The sequence below is a fragment of the Ammodytes marinus genome (genome assembly GCF_949987685.1).
Source record: "Ammodytes marinus genome assembly, chromosome: 6".
NCBI classification, from domain to species: Eukaryota; Metazoa; Chordata; class Actinopteri; order Uranoscopiformes; family Ammodytidae; genus Ammodytes; species Ammodytes marinus.
Window position 1 is genome coordinate 10,267,068 of NC_137235.1, and position 11,218 is coordinate 10,278,285.

An 11,218-nucleotide genomic window follows, 5' to 3' on the forward strand; every position below is an offset into this window, starting at 1 on the left:
ATCTAACCATGATGTTTTTTTTTCTGAGCTTCTATCAACACCACAGTATACCTGTTTGTGAGTGTGTGTGTGTGTGTGTGTGTGTGTGTTTGGGGGGGAGGCTAGGGGAGGAGTTTGTGGTGACACACCCAGTAATGCTCTACAAAGTCTAGTAAGGTGACAAAGGCTTTATGACACAAAATCCCTCCCTCCCATGTACCAGGAACTCTTTTTCTACCCTCTCCTCCTACCGCTCTCTTATTCTAGAAACACATCTTACATCAACGTCTTATATCCCTCGGACACTAAGAGGAAGTCCATTATTAGAAGTTAGGATTTGTCAGTAATAAGCGTGTCATACTTGATGAAAGAAATTTGTGGTTAAAGCAAAGAAAAAAAGATAGCGGGGACCTAAGGAAATAAAGTGGAGCAGTCATGGGGGATACAGAGACTGGCTCAGGTGGAAACGGGCTGAAAAGGTAAGGGCTTATTAACTCCCTTGATACCAAAACACTCTTTAGTCCCTCAATTCAATTCATGACACAGAAATGAATAAGAATGAGTACCACGAATTAAATAAAATAAAAATTTTAAATATTATATTCTTGTATATTTTTGTATATATTTCTGTATGAATTTATTTCCGCATGTATATTTTTACATTTCATTCTCCGCTTTGATTTCATTTTCATTTCCTGACCAAAACCAAATAATATTTTCTCAAATTCAACCAATTTGAACCATTATGCTGCAAATCACACCAGGTTAACAGTTCCTCTAGGTGTTCATTGTGGGAATAATTTTTGCATAAAACTGCCTATTACACTTTATATTACAACCAGGAATGCAATTCCTTCAAGAAATCGCGGTGTGAATGCTGACGTTCCAAAAGTTGCCATTAAAAAACTTGTGAGCCGAGTTTTAAAATCATTAATAGTGATCAGAGTACATGAAAGCCCGAGCTCTTCCCAAACTCAGTTCAAGTTTTGAAGACTGAGGTAGATAGAAAGTCCAGCGAGTGCAAACTGTATTATGGATTTGATTTAAAAGTGAGGTAGGTGCAGAGGTATTAAGTGAGTAGTTCAGTAATTGCTTTGTAAATGAAGGTGTTGGTAATACCAATTGGTTTTAATTGGTGTTACCAAAGTGATCTAAATCCACACATTAAATACAAATATCTCAGTATCTCAACATTCCTGCCTTTACACCTGCATCTCTTCCTCTGTCTGAGCCATGTCACCTGACAGAATAACACATTGATGCACGCCATATGAACAGGGAGGACAATCTATGGGTTGGTTGAGTTTTATTATTACCAATTTTGGTTACGCTACACATAAGCAATAAGACAATATTTTCCCTAAGTGGCTTACAGTTTCATTTCACACAAAGTAACTCCTAAAGTCCACCTTTCTATTTTTGGCTGGCATCCTGACTAAGCAAGCAAGCTATCAAATTCACCTAATCGCAAAACACACAAAAACGCAATCGCACACACAAAACACACTAGTATATTGACATATACGGGGCGGCAGTGGCGAAGTGGGTAGGAAGATTGCCTCTGGAGTGCAGGGTCGGAGGTTCGATTCCTCGCCTACCCGCCACATGTCGAAGTGTCCCTGGGCAAGACACTGAACCCCAAATTGCTCCCGATGGTTCAGAGAGCGCCTTGCATGGCAGCTACTGCCATCGGTGTATGAGTGTGTGTATGAATGGGTGAATGTGGTAAGATATGTAAAGCGCTTTGGGGCTGAGAAAATCGGCTAGAAAAGCGCTATATAAGTCAAGTCCATTTACCATTTACCATATTATCAAAAATGTCTAGCTTCCCCAACACTATTCCAAATCTGCGACAATTTACTGTTGCAGATAAAACCGGTTATAAGTAACTAAATATACCTGCAGCCTCTTAGACGTTGGCAGGACATGGCAAAGCCAATCATAGTGGCAATACTATGTTAGGTAGGTGGTACTTGTGTGTGGTGAAAGGGATTAGTGCACGCTGGTTTGAGAACTATTTATTGTAGTTTGACCTGCTCACAAATAAGTTTTTCTTCTTATCAAGAATTTGGGGAGCAGCACTACCCATGCCTCAAGGGAGCATTCAAGGTCCCTCTAGACTATAATGGCCAATTTATGTCAGAAATCATACTTCTTCTGTGAATCATTGCTAATTGACTAATTCAAATCCAAATCCAAATCCAACTCACTAACTTTTTGTGACAATATACTTCCTATTTCCATCCCCCATTGTGTTTTAACTTTGCATTTCTTGTCTTTATAGACAACTTGTTGAGAACCAGTTGTGTCGGAGGAAACCTCTCAATCACTCCTGCTTCCAGTTCCTGCTCCTGCTTTGTGTAGTGCTCATCGTGGTGTCTTACACTCGCTCCAACAGCTCTCTGTCGTGGGAGAGCTTTTCACTCCATGGGCACTACCAGAGGTTTTTAAATCAAACCAATCAACTGAATCTACCGCTTAAATTTTGGATCAATCCAAAACACACAATGCCACCAAATACAATTCTTGAAACCACAGTAGACCCTTCTTTACCCCCTACGGTACGAGCAACAACACCACCTACAGTACCCCCCACTGTACCACCTATAGGTGTTCTGTACCACCAAGCCTACCCAAGAAACTATCACTTTATTTTGGATAACGCAGAAGTGTGCAAACAAAAGTCCCCTTTCCTGGTCCTGATGGTTCCAGTTGCACCAAAAGATGTGGGAGCTCGGGACGCCGTCCGGCAGACTTGGGGCAATGAGAGCCTGGTTCAAGGCGAGGTGGTGCTTACTCTGTTTATGCTGGCCTTGTCCGGCGGAGACGATGCTGAGCAGGTGCAGGAGAAGCTCAAACAGGAGAATCTACAGCATCATGACTTGATCCAGAGTGATTTCATGGACACTTATCTCAATCTCACCATCAAAACCATGGTGATCATGGACTGGCTGGCCAAAAGCTGCCCTACAGCTGCATACGCCATGAAGATTGACTCAGACATGTTCCTGAACATTGACAATTTAGTGATCATGCTTCAGAAGCCAGGAATTCCCAAACTGAACTACTTGACAGGAATGCTCATGTGGAACAGACCTGTCGTGCGAAACAAGGACTCTAAGTGGTATGTTCCTGAGGAGATGCTCCCTGAAAACACATACCCGACCTACACTCTGGGCATGGGATATGTATTCTCCAACGATCTTCCAGAAAAATTTGTACAGATTTCAAAATTGATCAAACCATTTAACATAGAGGATGCTTACATTGGAACGTGCATGAAGAAACTAGGACTTGCACTCACATCCCCACCAGATCCTTCCCAGTTCAAGGCTTACAACTCAAGATATAATCGCTGCGAATTCTCAAAGATCATCACCTACATTCTTGGGTCTCCACAACAGTTGGTGAATTACTGGACAGACTTGAAGAAGCCTGGACCACCTTGTTAGGACAATGATGACTATAGCTCTATGACGAACTCTCCTGGGTGAATGGTGGAGAATAGTGATGTTAAACCCATTCATACATTTATTCTGTTATGGTATAAAAGTCTTATACCATCCTTTTTTTAGAAATTAGAATTGGGATCATCAAATTGGAAAAACAGAAGTTTCTTAATAATTGCATTTTTATTTTAAACTTGTTGTGTGTATTTAATGTGTATTTAAATGTAATGTGTTGTCAACAAACAGCATGAATACATATTTATTGCCCATAACTGTACTGTGAAGTGAAAAATTATTTCCCCTTGGGGACAATAATGTCTAAAGTTACTGATTGGAGTTTATGGTACCTGTAATTTTGATTTATAATGTCCAGCAATGTTTCAACATGCTCATGTAATGTTTGTATTTACAATGGCAAATATGGCGGCTTGAGCACTTGGATGCCTGAATACCATTTTTTTAAGTGTTGCTCAGAGGGTATACAAAAAAACTGTGAGCAAGAATTATCTTTCAAGAATTATTATTTACAATTAACATTCCTCATGGCACTCTTTCAAATAATAAAGGAAAAAGGCAATTTACCACTGACACAAAAAGTTATCTACGGTTTATTTTGCAAAACTTAAATTCATTGCACAAACATAATTAATTTGTATAACATGCCACAGAAACGTTGACTTAATATTTGTTGATGAAGCACTTTTTACTACCTGGTCTTTGTCAGCCTCAAAGAGAACGGACTGTGAATCTTGTTACAAAAAACATTCATAGCTGAATGCTTGCTTAATATCAGCATATCTGATATATAATAATCAGTTACTGGGTGGTAGCACTGGTGCTAGCAAGCAAAAAAATTCAGTAGCACAAAAATAAATTTGGTAGCACACAAAAGTATGATCGAAAACTTGCATAACCTTAACCCTTGCATTTCGCTCTAATTACCTTTGAGCTTTTTTTAAATTTACAATGAAGAGTTTTTAGAAGTTCATGGCTTGATGGTGATGAAAAGAATCGTATGCATGCTATTATACTTATTATTGAATGAGTGATTATTCACATAATAGAACCAAGGAAAAAGGCATGTTGGTGTTTCTCAAACAAATACTGCCTTGTATTTATTGCAACTGCATTATTAACTCAACACAACAAACTAAACATGGATAACTATCTCAGCACTGTGTCTCTACCTTTCATTGTGTTGTTAAATAATGAAAATGAAAATAATTACTGAAGTAACTTGATTGAACCCTTGAATTGATTGTTTTATATCAATAAAAATAGAAAAAGTGCTCAAAAAAGATTTCCTAATGCTGAGCGCGAGATTTGTTCAGTTTTACATCACATTAAACCGGGGAAAGGGGGAAATTGTATTGTATTGTGTTGGAGCCAATGAATGAAAGGACAAAAACATTCAATGATTATCAAAATATCAGATACTTTTTCCGCGGAGGGACTAATCATTTAGGCTAATTGATCGCCTTAGCTCTAAATAAATCGACTAGTATATAGAATAGATACATGAAAACATTGGATACAGGATACAAAAGCAGGAAATACAGGGAAGTGAATGTCCGTGGTAACGTGGGTGGTGTTCATGCAAAGGTTGAAGTGAACTGTAGGTGGTCGGTAGTAGGCTAAAATACCAGCCATGCCGGTAGCTTATTTCCATAGTCTTGGGATTTGTCCTTCTTTTGAACAGGAATGCAAACAAATGTTAGGCTAAGGCCTTATTTATACCTGCCGTGTTTAGTTCACTATTTTTTTGATGCCAAATTGAATCCCAACAAAGACTAAAGGAGAACTTTAGATTCAAACAAGATTCCCATGTGGCAAAGCTGATGAAAATGTCTCAAACATTCTAACAGCATTATTTGAGTCATACAGCTATCACTGCAATTTGAATGAAATGGTTGAAGATTTAAAACCTTGTCATCAGCTCCAACTCCTGTTGCTCTACTAAAGATTAACTCAAGAAAGGCTCAAAGTCAACTGACAGAATTTCCCCATGGTTAAACAGTAACTGAAGGATGTTAAGAGAATATGGCAAGCCGCTGAAAATGGAGGAAAACTAGGCTCACAATACACAATACTATATGTGAAGAACAAGCCATGAAAGTATAGGATCATCATCATCATCATCATCATCTTTAACCACTTATCCGTAGTCAGGTCGTGGGGGCAGCAGCCCCAAACTTCTCTTTCCAGGGCCACATCAACTAGCTCTGACTGGGGGATCCCGAGGCGTTCCCAGGCCAGTGTGGAGATATACCAGAAAGTATAGGATAACAAAGCAATATGTTTGGCAATAAATTATTTATTCTCCAAAATGATTACAGAGAATGCTGCAAAGTATCTGGGGATAAGCATTTCTAGCATATCTAGTGAAAAGGAAGCGTCTCTTCAACACTCCATGTTTTTAAAGCCAGTCGAGGCCAACAAGATTAGCCTATGACAGACAATGACATATAGCAGCCTTTGGCAGCCAGCAAAAATTTGTTTCCCCTCTCAATAAAGATTAAACATTTGGTGGTTTGTCCTGTTTTGATCTGGATCAACAGCTGTTTGTCTGTCGCTGTTTAGATCATGCCTCGTTTCCTCTGAGCAGCACAGTTCGGTTCGGCACGGTTCGGCAGGGTTACCTTACTAGATCTGCCATGCGTTTCCACTACCGACAAGAGGCTTTAGCCTACTTAAAAGACGGAGATAGCCACGGTCAGAAAACAGTCTATGGGTCAGAGCCATCACGGCGCTGGCCGCGCATAGCTCGTGGCATTGTGGCAGCGGCGGGACACAGTTTAACCCGCTGATTAATATAAATTATTAGTTGGAACTTCAAAAATGAAAATGCAAATGTTTTACATTTTCTGTTGGTCTCCTTTCCCATTTTCATATGTAAAGGGCGACATGGAAAATATAAAATAAGAAATGGCAATCAATTCATGTTTTACAGACATATTTTGAATAAAACAGGCTGTTTTTAATTTTTTTTAATCAAACAAATAATTTAAAAATTAAATCAAACAGTTTTTTTCGTTTTTCGTGTTTTGATTTCCAAACGGATATCGATTGAACGGAAGGTACACGGATTCAGATTGATCATGGAACTGCTAAGTTGGTCTCTAAATGCCATTGACCGCGTGTCAAAACAAAAACAAAAAAAACATCAACAAAATTGTGTTTTTTGTTTGTTTTATTCTTTTCTGTAACAGTAACTGTGTATCTGAAAATGGGGGCGGGACCTGATAAGCCTTTGGCTTCTTCCATCACCCTTCGGACAACACAAAGTAAGATGTATGAATATGTGAAAGAGAAAATTGTGTATTGTGTAGAATTGTCCAAAAAAAAAGATTATAAAATTAACTTAGATAACTTCTGCAAAAACTTAAAAAAAATTCGAAGTTCAGTTTATTAGCTCAATTTGCCCACCCCCGTCCCCCCTGACAACTCACGGCGCCCCCCAGGAGGGCGTGCCCCACCATTTGAGAAGCACTGGGTTAAGGAGAGTAGGAGGGGCGAAGGCGGAACACAGACTGCTTCGTAAAAATACAGGATGTAAGTAGGCCCGTTCGGTGAGGAGAAGTCTTGCTCGGACCTGCGCAATTATGACGCGCGTTTTATTATACTATCACTATGGTTTTGCTGTCAGCAAGACGCGCGTCTTAATTGCGCAGGTCTGAGCAAGACAGCTCGCAGTCGAAAGAGCCTAGTGTGTTCACAGATAAGGGCGTGCTTGGCTGTATACTATGGGTTCTTCTGGTTTGCACCACTGACACTTCTACAACAAGTTTTTGTATTGTTCTCAAGGGTCACATATTGTGTGTGAATCGGGAACAGCGCAGTGAGTATTAAATTAGAAAGGGAAAGAGTGTGTTTGTTACAGGACAGCACTACTTCCGTGTTATGGGCAGTATGCCGTCATTTTACTTTCTTATCTCCCCACACTTTGGAAATGTAGTAGAGGTGAAATGGTCCGTGCATATTTTGGTAGTTCGATTTTCATTGATGTTATTTGATTTTTGTTTTAAAATTTAAATACTAGGTGTTTTTCTTTAGACCCTCATCTCAAACTCCCAGTGCGTTAGTCAAGCAACTACTTGTTGCGTATGTTTCTGTGCTGCAGTTTATTATCCCAACGGAAACTGAATATTTGTACTTTAATCATGCAGATGGCTTGCCTTGATTGGCACACACTCAGCATTGGCTACTCAGGCGTATCTCTCCTTAACCTACCCAGCTAAAATTATACGCCGTGATATAGGCTACTCAATTACACTAGCCTAAGTGAAGCCGTAATGCTCTCACTTCCTCTTGGCTGCCCAAGTTCAGAAATACCACACATGGATATGGACATATATGAGGCTGCTTTGGGTTTTCTGTGAGAATACTGATACATTGACAATTTTCAGTTTTGCATCTTACATTTTAGAGCACGTGTACCTGCTTGGTGCTACAAAAGTTAACTGTCAAAGCGTGTTTTTATCGGTTTTTGTTTGAATGGCCCAAGGGAGCTTGGAATGAAAAATGTGATCCAGTTTTGTATAATATAACAGTTTTGCTCTGTTATATTTACATGTCCATAGTAAGTCTTGGTATCAAACAAACACTCAATGCTTGTTTGATAACAAATGAAACTTAGTATTCAAAAGTTCAGAGCACTTGTAAAGCTGTTTGTGTTCCAAAACATACCATTTGAGAAGTGCAACTTATTTTGTCACTTTGAAAGAACTTGACTTGTTTCTCAAAGTAGAATGTTGAAAACGATAATATTTCTCTCAGTATCAAAACAAAGGTCTTACATTGGAAATAATATCTTTTTACATATTATTATTTCAAATGATACAAGAAATACAATGATATTGAAGCCACTATTTTCTTGCAGATTATGTCACTTAAAAGCATTAAAAAAAATTACGGTAAATTGTATGCTGCTGTTATAATCAGAATTGTATCTACTGTATATTATAACATTATAATGTGAGTCTGTTTTCTGTCTAGTTCAAATGGAGAGACGCTTGAAAAGAATCTTCATCTGCACCCTGGGAGCAGTGGCAGTCTTCCTCATCTATCTCAATGTTAGCTGGAAGTCCAGGGGCTGGAATGCTCCAAATCCAAAAAACGCATCATCGTCATCAGAAGAAGAAGAACCACAATGGGAGGATCCTGGGCAGTATCATGTGGCCTATCCGCGAAACTACAAGTTCATCATGGACAACACGCCGACATGTAGGACCACGACTATTTTCCTGGTCCTGATGGTTCCGGTTGCACCCAGTGGCTTGGCGGCGCGAGACTCCATCCGGAAGACATGGGGGAGTGAGAAACTGGTTTTGGGTCAGCGTGTAGAGACTGTCTTTGTCCTGGGTCTGCCTGGAGGAGCAGATGTAGAGCAGCAGCAGGAGAAGCTCAAACAGGAGAACCTGCAACACCATGACCTGATCCAGAGTAACTTCCAGGACAGCTACCGCAATCTCACCGTCAAGACAATGATAATGTTGGAGTGGCTGGCTGCGCACTGTGCAAAGTCCACCTACTTCATTAAGATTGACTCTGATATGTTACTCCATGTCCATAATTTGGTTAAACTGTTGCTGGATCCGAACACTGCCAAAGAAAACTACATGACTGGTCTGGTGTGGTGGCACAGCCCAGTTTTAAGAAACCCATTCAATAAGTTTTACATGCCGAGACACGTGATTGCAGAGCCAGAGTACCCCCCATATCCTCTGGGTATGTCCTACGTCATGTCATCGGACCTGCCTGGAAAAATCATGGGAGTCTCTCATCAGATCAAACCCGTTTTTATTGAAGATGTCTACCTGGGTATGTGCCTAAAACGCATTGGAATTTCCCCCACCGACCCTCCTGAAAAGACTATGTTTATTGTTGAACCTTCGCATCCTGTGAGCGACTGCACCCTATCAAAGGTGATCGCCATGACAACGACAAGCATCCCACAGATGATGAGTTACTGGGAGAGGAGCAGACAGCCAGAAGCTAAATGCTGAACTTAATCAGGTTCACCAAGACTGGATTTTTAAAAAATATTTAGGTGGGTGGGATGACCCATTCGTCTCAATGTGAATGTTGGAAGTCGTACTGTGACGACTTGAATCTGCACTAAAACTTTATGAATTGAATGATGATTGAAAAGGGATTTTAGGTCTCAACATGGTGACAGGACAAAACAAAATGGTTGGTGTGACGTAATACAATTTCCTTGTTCTCCAATGTGTAATAAGATGGGCATTCTTTAACAGTCTTCGATGCCTAAAGGATCTAGTCATGCTGTCTTCGTTAAAGTCACAGACATCATACCAGAAAATACTGTCATACCATGTTTTCTCTTTCAGTGACAGGTGAAGGTGGAAGGTGTAATAAGATTTAAGCATTGTTTAACAGTCTTTAATGTGTTATGAATGGAAATGGAATGGAATTGTACATTGTAAAACTGTAGAGGTGTGATTTTCATTTGAAGAATCAAACTTGAGATGACACAGCACAGGAGCTAAGGCTAAGTTCAGACTGTGGACCTTAGTGCTCAATTTATATTTAATGCTCTGATGTGATTTTTGTTGTATGGCTATTCACATTCATTTCAAAATGTGGCCCATTTCAGACTCCATCGTGAACTGTAAGAAAAATAGAAAAATAATAAATTGCAAAATATCCAACCTCTGTTGGATTTAGACCGAATGAACGTGGCCCAAATCAAAATTGGAAAATATCAGATTCCATGTGACTTGGACTGTTCACACTATTATGAAAAAGCACATATGAGTCACATGTTAGCAAAACAAAATCCAGATTGGGCCACTTTTGCCTGTAGTCTGAAAGTAGCCTGTTACTCCTGTCTGCCATACTTTTGAATCATGCCTCTGCACAGCTGTAGTTGCTCCTCATTCCAGAAGAGGGCAGGCTAACATCAAGTAAAATCTAAATTCTCAGGGAAAGTTGATGTCCATGTGCTGGAGTTTCAGTCTAAAATAATATATCCATTTATTTTTTATGTTAAGGATTTAAATGCTGTATGAGTAGCCTACTGTGTGAAGTAATATCATTTCAGATATAACACCTCTATAACTACTGTTATTATGCTGCTTAGTTTTAATTGACTTGGCATTTAAGCTGAGGATGATCAAAAGCACTGTCCATTTGTTTTGCTGGGATCTGCACTAATGTGTCTGTTTAGCACCTTGAATATCCCTTCATCGGCTGATTTAGCACAACACTGAGGCATTGTCGATCAACAAGGTATATTAATTGTATAGAGCTGCCGGGACAAAAAGAAGAAAAAAAGTCTGATTAAACACAATTGCGTAATAAAAGTGTGACTTGAATGTTGGTTTATCGCTGTGTGATTTTTAATAAATAAAAAATAATATATAAACGGTATACACTCACCGGCCACTTTATTAGGTACAGCGGTTCATTTTCTTGTTAACGCATATAACTAATCAGCCAATCACATGGCAGCAACTCAATGCATTTAGGCATGTAGACCTAGACGGGACAACTTATTGAGGTTGAAACCGAGCAACAGAATGGGGAAGAAAGGGGGTTTAAGTGACTTTGAACATGGCAATGTTGAGGGTGGCTGGCTGGCTGGTATGAGTATTTCAGAAACTGCTGATCTACTGGGATTTTCACTCTAAACCATCTCTAGGGTTTACAGAGAATGGTCCGAAAAAGAAAAAATATCCAGTGAGCGGCATTTGTGTGGACGTAAAATGCCTTGTTGAAGTCAGAGGTCAGTGGAGGATGGGAATACTGGTTTCGAGATGATAGAAAGG

General features: G+C 39.6%; 1 protein-coding gene across 1 annotated transcript; it reads left to right on the top strand.

Annotated features, from left to right (window-relative positions):
* Nucleotides 1-414: 414 nt before the first annotated feature.
* LOC307252285 (uncharacterized protein) lies at nucleotides 415-10,707 on the top strand (the record flags this gene model as incomplete). The annotated part of the gene is made up of 4 exons (XM_080029922.1): nucleotides 415-458; nucleotides 2,264-3,382; nucleotides 7,100-7,266; nucleotides 8,424-10,707. 4 exons carry the CDS (start codon nucleotides 415-417, stop codon nucleotides 9,431-9,433), a joined length of 2,340 nt encoding a protein of 779 aa, XP_079886048.1. The 3' UTR covers nucleotides 9,434-10,707.
* Between the last annotated feature and the right edge of the window lie 511 nt (nucleotides 10,708-11,218).